The sequence below is a fragment of the Paralichthys olivaceus genome, chromosome 1 (genome assembly GCF_024713975.1).
Source record: "Paralichthys olivaceus isolate ysfri-2021 chromosome 1, ASM2471397v2, whole genome shotgun sequence".
Taxonomy (NCBI): domain Eukaryota; kingdom Metazoa; phylum Chordata; class Actinopteri; order Pleuronectiformes; family Paralichthyidae; genus Paralichthys; species Paralichthys olivaceus.
The window spans coordinates 13,467,501-13,487,936 of record NC_091093.1 but is presented as its reverse complement, the minus strand read 5'-3'; the positions used below and the strand labels follow the sequence as shown (position 1 = coordinate 13,487,936).

At 40.5% G+C, this 20,436-nt stretch overlaps 1 protein-coding gene across 2 annotated transcripts in view; it reads right to left on the bottom strand.

The window, feature by feature from the left end:
* ush2a (Usher syndrome 2A (autosomal recessive, mild)) overlaps positions 1 to 20,436 on the bottom strand; it is a 191,314-nt gene that overhangs the window by 108,279 nt on the left and 62,599 nt on the right. For both annotated transcript variants that reach the window (XM_069522155.1, XM_020080329.2), the window contains exons 29-39: positions 19,795 to 19,918; positions 11,611 to 11,741; positions 8,810 to 8,936; positions 8,175 to 8,276; positions 7,345 to 7,533; positions 6,871 to 7,001; positions 6,504 to 6,783; positions 5,692 to 5,916; positions 5,003 to 5,083; positions 2,136 to 2,324; positions 712 to 852 (exon numbers count right to left, since the gene is read on the bottom strand). In XM_069522155.1, coding sequence (XP_069378256.1) covers positions 712 to 852; positions 2,136 to 2,324; positions 5,003 to 5,083; positions 5,692 to 5,916; positions 6,504 to 6,783; positions 6,871 to 7,001; positions 7,345 to 7,533; positions 8,175 to 8,276; positions 8,810 to 8,936; positions 11,611 to 11,741; positions 19,795 to 19,918 — 1,720 coding nt within the window. The remainder of the gene's footprint in view (positions 1 to 711; positions 853 to 2,135; positions 2,325 to 5,002; positions 5,084 to 5,691; positions 5,917 to 6,503; positions 6,784 to 6,870; positions 7,002 to 7,344; positions 7,534 to 8,174; positions 8,277 to 8,809; positions 8,937 to 11,610; positions 11,742 to 19,794; positions 19,919 to 20,436) is intronic.

The window sequence follows — 20,436 nt, the reverse complement described above, 5'->3', positions numbered from 1 at the left end:
TAATTTACTGCTACGGGTGAGAAAAAGACAAAGGTTCTCTTCATAGGTGGAGGAATACATGTATATTAGGGCTGAGTGATATGAAGATATATATCTTGTGACGATGGAAAAATGTCAACCGTTTCATATATTTATGGCGATATCAATTATATTAATTTCATTAAGCCAATGCTTTGCATTCACGGAAATTGGTAATTCTGAAGAGAATAATGAATCTGACCAGCTTAAACAAAGTGAGGATCTCATATGTAACGAAAGGCCTCTTCTCTCTCATGGACATGGTTTGGATAAGTCCAACGTGGACCACAGTTATTACTTCACATTATGCTGCAGGCTGGTCCCCACAACAGCTTCAAACACCACCAATCAGATTCACCACCTACACAAGAGTCACTTCAGACAGTGCTGAGAGAGTCTGCAGAGGAGAGCCAAAACAGTAGAGTCAAGTGCTCAAAACAAAACCTAAACTCAGACGTTGCAGGAGGCTTTTGGTGGCAGCACACCATATTTAAAAGAATCATGAAGATGGAAGGAGGCAATAGCTGCCATTACGACTTACATCTGCAAAGACGTGGCCCCAGTTTACTACAAAAATGTTAAGCTTAAAGATTTGTGTAGTTACCTGGATTTGAATTGTATCAGGATATAATTTTAGTCATATCAGAAAGCCCTACTGATCTCTATACGTGTGTTGTTGCTTTACAGTCTTACCTTCCTCTGGGGTAGTGAGGCTGGATCTCAAGTCGTTATCACCACCACTGTCATTACGAGGACTCTCAGTGCAGCTGACAGGACTACAGGCACTTATAGTGACGCTGTATCGAGTGGACGGTGTTAGACCTGACAACACACCTGAGGAGGAGATCGTAAACATGTCACAGAGGGACTGAGACAGAGCACACGGAACTTTGGAAGATACCTGCTTGATTTTTTCCTTTTTTAAATACCCTTGAAAACATGTAAACCTTTTCCTGAACATCCTGTCCGGCCTTACCTTACCTGGCTTACTCATTGAACTGTTTGCATTGGGTGTTTATTGGACCTGTTGTTATTTTAGTATGTGTCAAAGGGGGCCCACTTTAAACGTGTTACTTGTTTCTCAGTATCAGTGTTGCTAAGCAAATTTCCTGCGTCTGGCAAACAAAGAGAGTCCATTCTAATTATATAAGCTTCAGTCGTCCGTGATGTTTTTTTGTCCTCGCCGTCTCGGCCCTCTTAACTCCTTTCTATATTTTCAATCTTTTACGTCCCCCCTCTGTTCCTCCGCCCCCTCCAACTCTCCTCACCCTCTGCATCCAGTCACCTCTCTCTCTCTCACTCTCTCGCTGCTACCCATGTCTTTTAATTCAATTAAGGGCCAGGGCCCCACTCCACTGCCATTACACCCTCATTTGCTTCCTGTGTTTTTTAGCCGTTGGTGTAATTCTGCAGTCAGGTGTCGAGGCCATCATAAATTAACAGGGAGCCTTATCACGGCGGGCTTAATGTCTGGCAAAAAAGAGCAGGGAGGGAATGGGGGAGCAGCGAGAGAGACACGAGGAAAGACGGAGACAGAGAGCTCATCTTCATATTTGCCTGGAGACATGGCCGAGCGGATGAGAGGAGGGACGAATAGCAACAGCGGACGCACACATCATCATGATCATCGTAAAAGATGAAGTGAGGAAAGATCGAAAAGTGAGCAACAGAGAGAGAGAGAGAAAGGAGAGATGCCAGGGTATGACATCATCGGGGTAGACCTGAGTGTCTTGTTCCAAATGGAGACAGTCTCCTAAATTTGGGGACTTGCCAAGGAGACATTAACAGGGTTGCCTGGGACAGTTTGTGTGTGTGTGTTTGCATTTGGATGAAAGATTGGTGGAAAGTGAGTGAAAAAGGAAGTGTAAATGTGTCTTCACTAAGGGCCAAAATGCCCTACAGGTCCCACAAAATGGCAGCAGGAAAAGAGCTAAAAGATAAACAGGGCAATGAATGCAAGTTAAATTAAGATGTATCATGTGATGTTTGCCTGCTGTTACTGAGGAGAATCCAGTTCTTTGCTTTTCAGCATCAAGTCACTAAAATGTCCTCAGTGAGACTCCACAACATATGTTTTTACACCAAGAGAAGTTAGACTCTGTTTTTGTGTGTTTTACCTGTGAAATTTCCATTGGCCAGGTATGTGGCCTTGATGGGTGGTGCGTCTGGCTGGTCACTGCTGTAGGCCTTCAGCTCGTACCTGTCAATCAGCCCTCTGACGTCACCAGTGGGTGGCGCCCAGTTCACTTTGGCAGTGAAACCATTCAAGCTCTGCACTGTAGTCGGAGGTGGCACAACCCTGGGTACTGGAGCCAGAGAGGAAACACGAGACAATATAAGAGGAGGCTGGAGAGATTCAAAGATTGTGGTACATGACGACCACAGACTGGATAAAACATAAACTACAGACGACCCAACTCCACTTCCTCCCACTATCCAGAAATGAAGCTAAAATATCCCAGATACAAGCGGCGCCATCTTGTGCTTATGAAGTTGGAGTCTGTGCAGTAGTGATGAGGGATGTAACCACAGTAGCTAAGTTCTGTCCATACACATGCTCGATCAATCAGGAGTCAGTCTCAGCTGTCAATCGTGACGTTTCACCTCAAATAATGAATTAAAACCAAACCTAATGGGAAAATAAACACTTGAAGGTGTGATAGCTAAAATGACCATGTGTGAGAAAAATTTATGTAAATATGTACTTTGACTTCTTAGTTTGGACCATGTCACATTAACATGGAGGAGGCAGGAATGTCGGATCAATATGCAGCCAGGCACCCAGTGGTGATCGGGACATTTTAGCTTCACTTTTGGGAAGCTGCCATGTCGTCCATCTTTTTATTACAGACTATGATGAAGACATAGTGAGAGAGACAGGAGTATAAGCAGCAAAACAATATAAACAACCACATATTATAATTGAAGCTATATACAATAAAGCAAATACGAGAATCAAAGACACATGAGTCAAAACCCAAAGAATATCAAAGAGAAAAAGCAAAACAACAGGTTGGGAGCACATGAGGTTAAAGCAAAAGCATCCCCCCATCTCTCTGTGTTTTAATAGGCCCAGTAAATCATACCTCACCATTAGCATAAATAGTATTTATGAGAGTAGTAACTTTTTCAGCACTGATTTAATACAGCCAGCCATTCATTCTGGGCTATATTTCAAAGCAATCAGCCTCCCTCCTTCTGCATAGCACTCCCCTTCTTTCTCTCTTTGACACCCTCTGTATTTCGTGACGGTCCATCTCCTTCCTCCCCTCCCTCTCTGTCATATTGCCTCGCATTCTCCATCTCCATCCCTCCATCTCTCTTTAAATCCACCTCAACCACCGGTACCCAGGACTAGACCCAAAACTACTGGCTGTAAATTCTTGAAATTGTCAAAAAGGGGAAATTACAGATGGAGATATTTTTGTGTAGCAAATAGCACAGAAGTTGTTGTACAAATTTATGCTCCATATATCTTTAATCTCGTTAATCTCACTCACTCAGCCTGCTGTACGTTTTGCTTTCGAGCAGGAATGTCGAGTATATTAAGTCATAAAACAGTACAACATTGAAGAGCTGCTTCACGCTCCATCTCCTGCGACCTTTTTGCTTTTCTTGTCAGTCATTAACTTCCTTTTTTCCTTATAACTTTCTCACCTTCCTTCTCCACTTCAGCTATTGTTACATCTTCCTGATTTTATCTCTCCCTTCATTACCACTTACCTCGCGTCTCTCCTCATCCCCTCCCACGTCTTTCCCTCTTTCTGTCCATCCCTCATCCCCCATCTGTCTCTTTTCTCTTCACTTCTTAATGTTTTTTGCACTCTCCCTCCCCAACTCTGCTCCACTCCTCTCTCTGGTCATAGCCTGGTGTACTGAGACCTACCAGTGTATCGTTCACTACTAACGAGCAGCTTTATATTACACCAGGGACCACACAGGCCATTCTGGGTTAACAGCTTTTTACTGGGATGCCCTTTATAGAGGCCTTATCAATCTCTCATACCGTCAGGCACGTGTAATATCACTGGCTTTGGATAAGTCTCACATACTGCACAAGAGAGTTGTGCTTTTACATCCAAAATCTCTTAGAAACACAGAAACACCAGAGAACTAAGTCAACCAGGGAGAATATTCCCCTTTGTTGAATGTGCCAAAATATGTCTGAGCGAATGTTTTCAGTTAAACATGGTAATCCCATATAAACATATATGCAAATTAATTTATACATTAGGTATATGTAAATTACTATTAAAATATTAAATCCGAGACAGATTACACAACTCATCTAATACATTACGTGTAAAGAGGAACACACACACACACACACACACACACACACACACACACACACACACACACACACACACACAGTGTGATAATACCAGAGGCTTTGTCACACTTATGTACTTAAGGGTATTATCATGCTCTCATATTGTTGGACTGTATCAGTTGGAGATTGGATAGAAAGAAAGATACTACAGCAGATACTGTACACCAGTGGTTCCCAAATGGTTTGCCAGGAGGCATGTCCAGGTATGCCGTGAGAAATGTAAAATATTATTATTGCAATACTACAGGGCTCCAGAGTGTCATTTAAATCTGTGAATTCCGACTTAAAATGTTCCTTTGTTGCACCGGTGCTCCAAACATTTAACTGATGTGTTGAGTCGTGCCGCTTCCTCATCTCATCTCCTCTGCAGAGTTTACACTCACACAAACAGGCCCCAGGCTGGCCACTGCCCCACTCACTCACACACTGACACACAAGAAGCAGAGATGAGAGAAAAGAGGAGGTGGACGGGGCGTATGTCCAACAGTGGAAACAAGAGGTGTGAATACAGGGATTCCACTAGGGACCAACGCTATAAAATGATTAGTTGTGCATTACAGCTATCATGATATATATTGATAAAGTATACATTGTTCTGATGCTACAACAGAAACACACATCAGCCATTGACCGAGATGAGAGACGTCCTACCTCTGCCTCGGCTGCGTCCTCTCTGCCAAGGTCCTGCTGCCAAACCTCCGGCTGCCAAGGCCACATACCTGTACAAGTACTCTAAAAAGTGTGTGTGTGTGTGTTTGCACATGGGGGGGAGGGGGTTAGAGAGGGAAGACACACATTTCTTACCATAAGAGAAGGTATTTGAATCAGTGTCAGTAATTAATTGGTGTAGCACAGAGACATCCCCAGTCTATGTACCCAATGAAACAAACAGAAAAGACTAACCTTACTAGCTTATTTATATTATGTAGTGCATATATGATATACAGCACACCTCATGGACAGGCAAATAGGAACACACAATCATCAGAAAATACATTTTCAGTGACCCCGTTAATCTGACGAAATCAATAATGAGAAGAGTTCTTCTGTTGCATCTAAACATTTTTGACATGATGTTGTAAGAAGTCAGAATTTTTCCTTCTCTGCAATTCAAATGTATAAATATTGCTCTTCATTAGTAAGATTCATTGTTTATTACTAATTACTGTTTGTGCTTTAGTAAAATGCTATTTTGATTAGCTGTTTGAGCAGAAGTTGGTGTCATGCTCTTGTATTGTTTGCTTGATGTCTTAAGAAGGTATGTAAGTGAATTGAGGGTTCCTTCCTTATAAGGTGAATGCAGTCTCTGTGTTAGTGTGGTGTGATGTATCCATCATTACCAGTGAAAGGCTGTAGACTAAAATCTGTGGCTTGTGTCTTCCTCCCACTGTACACCAACACAGAATCGTTTCCTCTGCAGTTGTACTGACTTTCAGCTGTGGGGCAGCCATCTAGGTAGACTCTGACCGAATGGCGGGAGGCAGCAGAGAGATTAACACTTTGACTCGCAGGAGGGTTTGTTTCATCACTTCGTACGGTAAGACCTCTAATGCAACCTCCCAGGCCTGTAAAAGAGAAGAGGAGGAGGGGAAGAGTAGACAAAGGAGAGCAAAGAGGAGAGAGGGAAAATTAGAAAAATGCATCTTTCTGAAAACGTAGTAAAATTTCACATTTTAAAACCCCCCTCCACTCAAAAATAAGTAGAGGGGGCGCATTGCTATTTCTCTAGATATTTGACCTTCACGGTGACTGGTTTCAAATTCTGCTGAAAGTGGAAAGTTTCTCTGAGCTCACTTCAAATCCTAGGTTAAGGTTTGCACCTGCGTGCATGACATCACAGGTTGGTTGCAAGGGATCTGGAGGGGAATCTTTAAATTCTTTAAATAAGCACGATGCCCTCCACTTTCGTATTTACACTTTTTATGCTCAGAGGCCAGACTTATTCCCTGGCCTGCTCTAGATAATGAATTAGGCCACAAACACAATCTGCGATACCTATCCTCTTCTTCCAGAAGAAAATTAAAGACATATGATTCACCAGCTGCAGAAACATCTCCATATGTAGCTGCACACTAGCAGTCACAGCTAGGGGAAACACTGCTATGATAAGAGAGGTAGGCTGATACAATTTCTGTGCAAACACATATCTCACCGTGTTTGTGACTTTGGCTGTCCAGAGCAGGATGTATGAGCTCCACAGGCACGCCCCCCAAGTATAAGGGGGAATTGACTCTCAGCCTCACAGCTCCTCCCACTCCCCTTGTTTCTTCTGCCCAGTCGTTGACCGCAGCAGAGATCAACAAGCCACGTTTTGCCAATGACAACTGTTTCCAGTCTCCGTCGCAGTAGCTTAGCCCCACCCACATGCTGAGTTCAGTCACATGACCTTCAGAGGCAAGAAGGAAGGACAGCAGGCCGCCCTCCAGCTGCACCTAAACCATAAAGAATATCACAAGGTGATAATGTGTTACAAGTTTCTATATTTAAATGCTGATTGTAAATGTGTCTCTGCTCCTCACCAGCATGTAGTCTTCAGTTTGTGTGTTGTATGTAAAGAGCAGAAGAGCATTGAGCTGGTCTGTTCTGAAATCCATAGAAATGTCAAAGTCCTGTCCTCCCCTGAAGACATCTCTGTCCAGCTCCAGGTAACCTGAAACACGAAGGACATAATTTGCAACAACCTGCCATTTTATGCAATGCTCAGGGGTAAAGAAGGTAAGGACCTTCTTTAGATATATTGGGGTCTTGACATTATTTTCAGTTAAGATTGAGTCACAATTAAAAGTATAGATCAGTATAAATCTATGTAGTATAAAGTAAGGTTATTGTGCAATGGCCTTCACATACAAGGAGGTATATAAACACAATAACCAGAACCATTTATATATTGTACTCCATTGATATAACTCTAGTTTTAATGACCAGTTAAAGTGCTTCTAGTCCCAGTTCACACATTAATACATCATTATCAACAACAATCCATAGGATCCTACCATGGCCAAGAAAATGGGCTCCATCCACGGTTTGAACGGGACATCCCTCCCAGTTCTCATACACTGCCTCTGTCTTCTTGGCTTTCGTCCAGTCCAGAGACGTCCATTCTTCTGAGAGGCCGTCAGTCATCTTGAAACTCACATCTCTGAGGCAACCAGAGAAACTCTGTTGCACCAGCCGGGCATCACCTGGTGAGACAGACAAAAATGAACCATCTTAAATTTCCCGTCAAAAGTTTTCTCTCCCTGTATCGAAACTTTGAATCATCCTCATGATGAGCAGGGGTTACTTGGTTTCAGAGTAGCTGTAGATAAGAATTATGACAAATATTTCAAAGCCAGAAAGTTGATCTGTTGTTAGTGAGGCTACTCTTAGGAAAACTCAAATTACCACCCTGCAGTTGTTTGCCTCAGCCAACCAGTGCAGCTTCAGTGGAAATAAATGTTTTTGCCAGAACTCATATCCGGTCACCATGACCTTTATTGGAGTCTAAATAATCGTATCTATGGGTTCAAGTGACAACTGGTCCAAAATTTAAGAAATTCCCTACAGGCAGGGTTAATATATCATATCCAAGAGACTGCATGTTTTGTGAGGCCACTGAATCTAAGTGAACAGGGTTCTGTGAGTCACAGTGACCTTTCACCTCCAAATTAGAGTTTAACTCAGTAAACATTAGTGAACATTAGTATCAAATTTGAATACATTCCCTCAAGGTTTTCTCCAGATATTGTGTTCATAACAATAGGACAAACGGACAAACCCAAAACCTAATGCCTCCAGCCACAGGCTGTTGCACAGAGGCATATAAAGGAGGATTACAGATTACCTGCATCCTCTCTTAGCAGTGTAAAGTCTTCAGGCAGTCCTCCAATGAACACCCCTGTGTTCTCGCCAATAATGGTGCTGCCGCTGGAGGCTGACGCACTTCCTGATGGTAAGAATGATGGTGTTACACATGGTTATAGAAAGGAGGAAGGACAAGAGCAAATAAAAAATCTGAGCATTAGGGAACAAATAAGTGATAGTATTTTTCCCTTTATTCTATTGTAAGAGAAAGAGGGTAGATGGGGACAAGCAAAAAGAGAGAAAGAAAAAGAGAAAGACTAAATGAGAGGAGGTTCACACTCATGCATTTTCTATCCTGGTTTTCCCAGAAAGAAAGAAAATATTTGAAAGACATATTAAAGAATAACTGAAAAACATAAATCAGTCTGTGTGTGAAACTGTGTTTTTCCCACCAGACATAGAACAGGATTAACCTGCTAATACCTCTGTGCAGATCTGGGGGATTTACATACATACAGCAGAAACATACATGCACACATACACTTGTCAGTCTCACACCAAGCATGTGCACATCTGTGCACGTGCAGACGAACATAACTACACTTGTATTTACACCTAACACCCACACACAGATCTCACACACACAGTGGTCAGTACGAATATGAGAGGCATTACCTCTGTATTGATTGTTCACAACGATTGTTCCCACGGCCCCTCGCCTTGTTGCTATGATGCTGTGCCACTGTCCATCATCGTAGCGTCGCCCTCCATCACCCTGTACACTCACAGCCACCGCTGAGCCCTAAACACACCAACACATGCACACAAACCCACAGAATGGACAAGAGTTTAAACACATGGATGGTGTTGGGAAGCCAACTAAAGTCTTGACGCCTGAGAAAAGTCGAGCACCATTGAAATAGACAATAATCTGTCTTGTCTCTAAGGTGGCCACTTTGTGTAATGTTTACGTTCTAATATATTATATGTATATCTCTTCTTTAGGTCTCTGTTGTGCGAACAAAGACATCTAGGAAACTACACAGATCATACACACAACACCCTGAAAAAGGACATGGACATATAGTCATCAATGTGTTGTTACAGGGCTTTTTGCTTCCTATTAAAGATGACATCATTGCTGTAATCAGCTCTTAGCAAATAGGCAAAGAGTAATGTAGTAAAACATGTACGTGCACCCTCACAGAAACACACTGACATACTCTGTATATCACACACACACACGCACGCAGGCACGCACACACACAGTGATGAAGATTTAATGATGAGATCAATAAATGTATGAATGCCAGAGTATATCAGCCTCTGACATATTTACAGTCTTTGTTAGACAGCTCTACTTAACAAGACAACAGAAGAAGAGTGTCACCACCGCTTTCTTTCTCTCTCTTAAACACACCCGTTTGAATCCATAGCCTGGGAGGAACTGGCACAGGAAGTAACAAACTCAGTGTGCCCTTGAGCAAGGCATTTAGAGCATAACAGCTCAAGTGGTAAAGATGGGTGGTTTTACTGAGAAGCACCATCTGAGGAAAATCTGTCTGGAAACACACACACACACGCACTGTTGTGTGTGTTTTAGTGGCAGACTGAATATAAAGATGGATGACACATCTTCACTTCCTCTCTGTCCAGAAATGAAGCCATCTTGCACATTTGGAGCCTGTTGAATAATCGTGAGTCAGTTTCAGCTGTCAATCATGACGTTTCACCTCGTCTTTATAACATCAAATAACAAATTAAACCCTTCCAGAAAGATTTGCACTTGACCAAATATCAGTGTGATGGGAACAACCAGAAATGACAAAACCATCTTTTGAGAAAAATGAATTTCTACTTTTTACCTCATGTCCCATCCACTAACACTGAGAAGCCGCGATTTATGACCTACGCTGCAGCCAGCCACTGTGGTGACCAAGTTCCTTTAGTTACTTTTCACTTCATAAGAATGGGACAGAGCAGTCATGCCGTCCATCTTTATATACAGTCTGTTTGTGTGTGCCGAACAGTCTAACAATAATCCAACTCCAGTTCTTTGCTCTGTCTCTTCTCCATATGAAAGAGTGCTTTTGAGTGCTCATGTGTTTCATAGTATGTGTGTGGCAGCTCGCATGTGCACATATTTATGAGCATATCACTTTCCTGTGTCATGCTAAATTACCCCCCTGCACTGGTAATCCCATTAGGCTAGCTCAACAGGCTAATAGGAGGAAGTAATGGGCCCAGCTATATGTATCTAGGGGAACACTAATAAGCCGTGACGCCACTCCCACTGTTAATTACCCCAAACTAACCTAAACAAAGGAATCAACCCAGTTGGAGAAGACACATCCACTTCAATGCACATCTAGAAGAACACATCACTGCCACAGACACACACATCTACATTACAAGTCGACAAGGATCTGTTCAGTGACAAACATGCCTCTGCACACACAGGTACATGCCTGAGTTACATTCTGATGAAGACTTTTTGATAACAGTATAGTGATGAGGAAGTGTGTGTGTGTGTTTGTTTGAGTGTGTAATTAGTTGGTGGCCTCATGGAAGTATCTGTAATCATCTCCCATCATCACTTTCATCATCGAAGTCGTTGACTCTTTAACCCCTCTACACGTGTCTGTATGGAGGGATAAGGGAAGCGAGCCTGTGTGTGTGTGTGTGTGTGTGTGTGTGTGTGTGTGTAGGTGCATGTGTATCTGTGCAAGGGTGCAAAGCTTAATTAGCTTGCAATTGGTATTCACGCGTGGTGACTGCAGGGAATGAGTTAATTGCAGTCCAATTCAAACGTTGACACACTTTCAAAGTTTTTTCCCCCCTTTCCCTGTCTCCCTGACAGAAACCAATGAGGGGCTGCAGATCACATTTATTAGACGAGAGCAAGTGAGTGAGAAAGTGGGAGATGCAGGGAGCGAGAGCGAGGAGAGAGAGTGAGAGAGAGAGAGAGAGAGAGGTGGATCAGAGGAAAAAAGAGAAACACACAGGTGAAGGTGAGCCAGTGAGTATGATGAACTAAAAAAGTTATAAAAACAAATGAGAGAATGTAGATGAAATACCATGAAGAAATGGGTTAAACAGCCTCTAGCACTGTGGTATACTTCAAAAATGATAAAACTTTGGCAAGTTATGCTGTCAAATATGTGGCTTTGAATAACAACAAGCTCGCTGCAACCCCAGGTGTGTCTTTGACAGTATTCGAGCTGGATGGAGAAGCTCCTCACTCAGTGGGACCAAACTGAGTTTGTTCCAAGTTCCTCAACAAACATATATAAAGTAAGACTGAAACAATATCTAAAGAAGAGTTCAAATAACCAGAACACACAGAAAACTGTTTTACGACCCTAAGTCACATGATTAATTTATATTTCTATGCAGGTCTATTTTGAAATAACAGTTCTCTGCACTCATATTCTTGCAAGTATTTAAAATTTACATACAACATAAACTTTACATACCTGTGGGTCAAACAAAAAGTAAGGGCGTCCTTTTTTGATCTGAACAGCCAGGAACTCCTCCTGATCTCCAGGTGAGAGGGCACAGAGCAGCAGGCCGTCCGGAGACTGAGTCTTGAAACTCAGCTCAATGCCTGATAAGGAAACAGTGTGAGAGAGAGCCAATAATTTCATTTACTTGGAGTCAAACTCTATCATTCTATTGCACAAAAGGTTATTAGCGCAACTTTGACACCAAAGGCGATTTTGATGGACACTCAACATCGTCTTCACCCTGGATTCTCTCTACACCAATCTAGACCAACAGATACCTGAGATCATTTGACCCATCAGCTGTTGGGCTTTTAAATAATGAATCAATGGGTTATTGCGGACATGCTTTAAGAAGGACATATTTAATTGCAGTTTCAAAATAATGACTGTATGTTTATATATTTTTTGGTTGTGTTTGATCACTTTGCCTTATGTATTCCCTCTAATGTGTGCACTGGTGTTGAATACGACTGTAAGCCTAATTGTCCTACAGGAATAATGAAGATAATCCATCCATGCATCTATATAATGACATTTAGAAACAATGTGATATGTCCTTTATCAGACTTAAAACATCATGTGATGGACACTGGTACTATTAGGAGTGAATTGTGGGAGCTGTTATCAGGGTTCCACTGTTTTGTCTCAATGTTAAAAGAGCCCGTTTACAAGCAGATATCCAGCAGCACCCAGCCCTTCGTCATCTAATTAAAATAATTGAAAGAGAAACCTCAATGAATCAATATCACACTTGAGAACACTTTGACCCCTTGCACACCACTTGCACAACCCTACAGGGTCAAATTAGCAACATCACCAACAACTGTGGTCCTCAAACAATATGTCTGTTTACAAGTGAACAAAAAAGACAGGTTGTGTGAAAGTATTTCTTCTTCTCCATCAAGTACAGTGTTTCCGAGCAGCAATAAAGTATTAGGCAGACTTCATTACCGCCACAACTGTCAAGGATAATCTTACAACTAAGATACTTCAGGGAAAACATGAACTTAAGAGGAGCAGCCTGAGAACGCAGACTGGCTTCCACAACTTTAACAGCTCCTAGGATAAAGGAATAAAAAATCGAAAACTGAGTTTAAAAATACAATAAATGGAGCAGATTTGATGGTGTGTTTAAGAAAGCCCCACCAAACTTCCCTCTAGATCAACATAGTAGTGGTACTAGTAAAAAAAAAAGCTCAATTTCAAATCACAACACTGTTCTATAACTTCTGCAGGCGTTTTCAACTTCAAGAATGAAAATGTATTAAATAATATGTATTTTTTAAATTAAAAGAATTTAAATACTTAGGTTAAATATAATCCATATTACATCTCTCAGAAAAAGCCCAAATTCACTTCTGTCAATAGAATAAATCTGATAAAAACAGACTTTGGGATGAGGGTAGAAAACAGTTCTGATGAATATAGTTCAATCTTTGATCAGGGCAATAACTGCCCAAATGTACAGCATCATATTCAACAAAAAAAAACTCTGTTGTAAACGCTGAGGTGTTGTTTTTGTACAATTCTATAAATTCATCCATGTGGGAAACTTATGGTTCTTCGACCAGCAGTACCTCGAACAATCACACACACACGGGGCAGTGAATTCATCCAGCGTACTGTCCTGTCATGTTACTATGGATAGAGATTGAACCTTAATCCACTTCTAGATCCAGACGCAGACCATGAGGTTGAACGTGCGTGTCTATGAGGACGTGTGCGATTCCTCAGCTCTATCGTCTCTGTAGAAAACAGAAGTGTGGGAAGATCTAAGTTGAAAAGAGGCAGTCCCAGGTTTATCAGGGGCTGGTGTTAGCAAAATAATTAGTGTGTGAATTCACTTAATATGGAGAGAAGTCAAACAGTTACATGGAAAACTCAACATGAATACAGATGAGCTATCTCACAGAACTCCCAGTTACACTATTTTGAATAAAAGGACTTTTTCTATTTCCTTGGGTCTATTTGTAATATAATCTATTGTTATGTAAACTGTAGGTTTATAACAAATGACTGTGACTTGCACTTGTGAAGTCAATTTGAGTCCAAAAGCACAAATTTACCTCAAACTGATTGACTTTTGTGCAACATTTTGTAAATGCATATTTACAAAAAGTAAATTTTTTTGATAAACAGCCTGTAAATGTGTCAGACGTGCATTCATCCAGTTTAGCTTATCCGGGACTGGGTAGGGTATTTCCAGCATCCCAGCCGTGCTTTCAAGCTCTTCCTGGGGGATCCCAGATCATTCACACTCGAGATGGAATATGTAGAACCAGTGGGTTCTGGGTCTACCCCGGGTCTCCTCCCGGTTGGGCATGCCCGGTAGACTTTCAACGGCAGGCACGTAGGAGGCATTCTGAATAGATGCCTGAAGCACCTTAACTTTACCCTTTAAAGGTGAAGGAGTATTGGTTCTACCACAAACTCGCTCTGGATGTCTGAACTCATCTTATCTGTAGAATTGAGCGCAGCCACCCAAATATATTCTCCTCCCATGAATCCTCCAGGACAAGGGAAGAAGGGATGTCATGGATGAGGACTTAATCTGAAGTGGTTCTCAAACTGGGTGCAGGTTTAAATTAACCTAAAGTTTGCTGATGCTATTGTTCTGACCTTTATTTCTATACTTGGATCCCTTTTTATTCGTTGCTCCCCTAATTATTGCAGATAAAGATATAAAACCACTATCCTACATTAAGATGTGGAAAAAATGGCATCACAGGTTTGCCATATCCATTTCAAAACCATTTCTTATGAACCAAGAACCGTTTGATTTTTCCTTTCTAAAATAAGGATGAAAAGCCTCTTAATAAAGGTGTGGATGTAAAAATGTCTTCTTAAAATGGTCCACATTGATCTCAGACAGTGAACAAAATACACACTGTATAAAAGTATGGTCACTGTGGTTGCATTATACAGCTGAGACCAGACACAAATGTTCTTTACATTGAACTTGCATTCTGTACATCAAGCAGGCATGTGTCATTTACATTCATGACCTTGTCACCACAGAGATGAGTGAAGTCATGACAGATACCTGACATTACATTATCCCCTTTTAACCTTCTTTCTCTCCACCACACTCGTCCGATCCCTCATCCCTTCCTTTCTTTCTTCCCTCTGCTTTTAACCTTCCTCTTCTTTTTCTTGACCTTTTCGTTCTCCTTTCTTCCACGTATTGCCTCCTCTGAGTGTTTTCTCACTTTGCATCTACAGTCCTCTTTTTTTACATCCATTATTCCCAACTCTGCTCCTTCGCATGTATCCCACATTCCATTCTTCCATTTCCTCTTTAAACTCTTGTGTGAACAAAATTAATAGTAAAATACACTGCAGATAATGTCAAACCTTTTCTATAGTGGACATCAACAGGGGAAGGACATATTTATCACTATATATACACACGTAACCAATTCTGTAAATAGGGGACATGCGGGTCTACAGGAACCAAAAACTCATATGATCTGCAGAGGAGAAGAATGTAAGGATCTAAGTATATTGTAAACAATTGGAATTCATATAATGTATATTATTTTTGCATGAGCTTGGATGACAGTGACGGACAGATTGTCAACACCTACTTGACCAAGATGTTTGGTCCAAATGTACGACATCACAGTGCCACTACTTGTGCTCAGCATTACTCCCTTCACATTTCCCCACAGGACTTGTGCTACTTCACACTGACAACCACTTTGGAGCCATCAACAGACAAACCTGACCACGCTTCATGACAGGTGACTCTGTTGCATATGCAGAGTACATGTGAGTGCATGTACGCACACAAATACTTACTGCGCAGCACAATCACACAAAGAGTGCAAATCAGAGACACAGACATCGCTGCTCAAGATAATGCAACATGTACACAAACACGTTCCACAACATCCAACACATCACATTTGTATTTGATTTACTATCTAATGAACATTTAAAGAGTTAATTGTCTTCCCCAAAAGTAATTACTTAAAAGAACGGCCAATTATTTCCCTAAATTAAAAAAAAAAAAGAGTAGTGCCTTAAATTGCTGAGTTTGTCTTGAATGAGGCACCAACCGCAGGGCTATTAACATCTACTGTTCATCCCCTTCAGAGAATGAATGTGCTCAAAAACCTAATAGATTACAGGATTTTTCACACTGTGCTGCTGGCAACCTGCCCATTACGTCCTCATGTCTCTTGTGCAGCAGTGGAGATTTTGATCAGGGACCGTGGTGGATATTCATATTAAATATAACGGAAATCAGGTCGTTTGATGAATAGATATCCTGCATTGGAGTTAATTGTTGTACACACTGACCGCCAAACCAACTGACATCATCATCATCATCATCATCATCCTTAGGCTCACGGCTACTGATGCAGAAACATGAATCATGTGTAACCTACATGATTCTGAAGATCTAAAAAAGATATCAGTCAGAGACCAATGAGAGAGATCAATGTTTTGATCACAGGTGCTTTCTGTCAAAATCAGATTGTACTTGACATTGACCGGTTTGTAAAGGAGCGTGCACCTAACATTGGCGTGTTGTCAATTTGGCGAGTAGTAGTCTTTCACTTTGATTGAAGAAGATGAATTAACCGTTGTTAATGAACGATTTTTCGCCACTGTTATATCATTAAGGTATCACTACCAGCATCATCAACTTCAAGCTCAGTACTCAACACTATTTCAAATGCACCAAATGAACGTCTTCAAACATTATGTCGTCAGAGGCAAAGACTGCAAGACTGAGCTAAATTTCTGGAGACACCAGTAAGGCCTCTTCTTATTTTTCTTCTTCTATTGTTCAAGGCTGTCAAGTATTTTCACACTGCAAACAAAAAAAACTACGGCTCAGTTTGATCCATACCAAGAACACCTCTTTTGGTCTAACAAAATGTTGGTCAGTGGTCTGGACCATGGTCCGAGGCATCTTTCATGCCTATTATTTAGGTCAAAGATGGTAAGTGTGCAAGCACCCTTTATTTACTGTAAAGAACATACATGACCTCCAAGTACATAAAGCTAATACCATCAACCCAAGAGTAAATGAGATTAATACAATGTTTAAATTGAGTTTTTAATAAATTAATTATGAACTGTTGTTCATACTGAATGCTCCCATCTCTCTGTGCCTGGGCAACTAGAGAGGATTTATGTTTTATTCTATAATATGTAGCAACTATTTTAAGTTTTAAAAAGGAGTCTTATTTATTAGATTGTATTGTTTCATGTGTTATTGTATTGTTTCTCCTCTCTCTGTCTCAGTAAACAGTGGAGGTTGTGTGTAATCATCTACACAACATAACCTGAATAACTCCAGTCATGTTAGCTCTCCGCTGGCATTAATCAGAGCCTGGCGTATTAATGAGAGCGCGGCAGCTAGCTAATTACACCCATAGATTCTGCAGCAGCCCATTAAATATACAAATGACAGAATTAAAGAGCCCAGCCTCTTCTGATTAATCTTTAAATGGGGAAAAACTAATGATGTCTGTGCAAACTTTCCCTTCACACATTTCTCCCCCTCTCCTCTCAACGTCAATGCCTGGCAATCAATCATATTAATTAAGGAAAAATTATTTGTATCATTTAACATTTCCCTCTTTCCTGTTCAGCTTCTGCAGTGGTGCCGCAGCAACGTACTGAAGTAGACGTATCTGGAAATGATCCAAGTCGATTTGTTCCTGCCTTCACTTTTTTGTTCTTTTTTTCTAAAATGTTTGCGGTATTTCATCTCTCTTCATTTGCTGTAGGTTGAAGAGATGCACTACATTACAATCCGTCCATTTCAGATTCAAATACTGAAAAATTATAAACGAGGAGAAAGAGCGATAAAATCTGTTTTGAACCAGTATCAATTTAAATGACCTTTTTTGTCAGTCTTAACGGAAAGTCCATAATAAAAAGATGAACAAGGGGAGAAGTCATATCATAGGGCTTTAGCTACAGAAGCATTATGGGTAAGATGAATGGACTAACATGCATTTATGGAAACAACCACTTACAGGTTATTCATAGCACAGCATGATTGCATATGGTTATAATCCTATTTCATCTAAAGTAAGATTCAGTGTGGTAAATATTGACCTCAAGAGCCCTAAATTCATTCAGCATTAAGAAGCATCGTTAATCACAAGTCAGCAGACTTATCATTTATGGAGGTGCGCTCTCCTATCACAACAACTGCACATGGAAAACTACCTATTTGGTCGAAAATAATTTCAGTAAAGTGGCCATAAAATTACAGGTGAAAGGGCAAATATCAAGTGATTTTACATGGTAAAACTCTTTGATAAATTCAACATAAAGAATAATGGCCCTGCTCGAAGATCAGTCCCTAATTCACTTCCTCGGGAAATGAAATAAGCTGAAGTAAGATCCTCAATGAACTAGTTAAAGAAAGAATAAATTACTGATATTCCTACGATGCTGCATAATGTTGATGGAGAAAAATGATAATCTGCTTTTTTCTACAGAAAACTCATCAGGAACTTCAGAGGCATTGACGCTGCCTCTGGGGGGAAAACAGAAACACCAATAAGACAACATCAAGTTATCTCAAGATTAAAAAAACAAACAAACACCAAATTTCAAAGCAAATCATAATCCAAATTTTGTCATGTGTTTCGACTGAAGAAAAAAAAAATTCACTTGTTCAACTAAATGTTTAACAGTCGTCATTGCTGCAGTTACTGGGTTTCCACAAGACATCAACGATTGACGAGTCTCTCCTCAGTGATCAATTGACTCTTGAGGGGGCATTACACTGCATTACATTCATAATCCAATTTGGGTTTGATTTGTTCACTGTTCCGTGCGCTTCGATGGGAATAATTGTCTGTAGATGATGCTATTAGTATTGATGGTTGTAAAAGGGCGATGGTTTGAGGACTGCCGACACATTGATGGTCCCGAATAGATCCGGTCTCAAAGTGATTGTCTGATCCATTACCCTTTATGAAGGAGGAGACTAGAGGGACATGAAACCCTCAACAGCAAAACTCATCTATTTGCCGATAGTATTCTGAGAGCTCTATTTACGAGAGTCACCATTTGTTGATCTTAGATTTTTTTTAAACGCGGCGCACGAACAGAAAAAATGAAAAAGAGCCAGAAACAAACTGTTGATAAAGAACTTTCAACAAGAAATAGGTTTAAGTAATTTGCATTAAGACAACACCACACTGTGTTATCATTTACACTGTTCTTTGAAATTACAATATTTAAAGTGCAACCCACTACACATTAAGGAAAAGTGGAATGCACAAAATAATTCTGGTATAAAAAGAATGTCATTATAATTCAAAAAAACACATTTAGAGCACTTATGTGGATAATAAATCTAAAGTTTTGCTTTGTGGGGAAAGAAAACTGCCAGAGGAGAACAAACAGAATAATTTATAAAATCCCAGCATTAATACTAAAAAATCAAGGTTTCTGTTTAAAAGTAATTAAATATTTGTTTGCTTGTTAAAAAACTGATCTTCTCAATATAAAACAAATGCTGTGGGAAAGGTGAATTTCCTGTTATGTTTAATAACTGAGCGATTGTACAACAAAGTCAATATATAATGAATTCAAAAATGATGACGTGGTTTTCTTTAACCTCAACAATCCAACATGTTTTATCCAGATAAACAGATAATCGAAGGTTATTATTGTGATTTGAGACATATTTCTGAAATATTTCATTATTCAGATTTAAGGTGCCTTGGATGATTTTTTCTTGTGTTGTCCACAAGGAAACACATAACTGGTAACACAAGGTTTGTGCAGGACAGTCAAAGAGCTTTGCCTGCTCAAATCCCACTGATTAGTATCAGCAGTCATTAATTATGAGCGTCAGACTGGGTGATGTTCTCAGACGAAGCAGAACATGTTTGGCTGTGCAGCTCAACCCTCTAATGATGCTGGTAAACAGAAAGATAATTGACCTTTGAGATGACTGGAGAAGTCATTCTAAAGGACTGAGACAGTGGAAGACTGAGACACTGCAGCGGAATCACTACACATCACAAAAACATACCCAGGAACACATTGCACATGCTTGTATGTAAGCATGTATGTGCACACAAACATGTATGTAGAAATAATACCAAAACAGACATGGTGTCTAGTTTCTGATTTACACAGACGTCTTCATGTAACGAGACATCGTACCTGTGAAGTCAGTGTTGACAGGAAGAGTGTCACTTGGAAACTGGTAGTAACTGTATCCAGGGAATCTGGTTCCTCTGACAACAGGAGCCTGTGGGTCAGAGAGAGATATGTCCGTCCTCTCCACCTGGAAGATCAATAATAACACAGAACAATAATCAAATGTTTGTTTTAGGGCAAAAACAAACGTGATGGGAGATTTGCAGACGACCCGGTGCACTGTTAACTGTCAGAAAAAGTTGCTTTGTGGGTGTAAATAGATCCCATTACCTCGATCAGGATATTTTTTGTAAAAACTGGTGACTATGTATTTACTATATCTTTTTACGTTTGTGATATCTAACATGAAATCAACAGAATGTTGTCCCAACATCAAAGTCACTGATCAGGTCACAACACCTTATCATCAACTTCAAAGTTGACACTTCCTGGTGTCCTCAGAAATATACCTTCAAAATTTGAAGTCAAATGAGTCAGATGAGCAGTGTAAGGACAAGAAGACAAAGGAGAAAAACAGATCATGAAGATGAAACAAAGTTCTGGACAAACTGGAATAATGATGAATGCTAAAACATTTTGTGCACTAGTCCAGCACAAGCATGCATAGACTATGCATGGTTTTATTTTTGTGCAAACACAAACAAG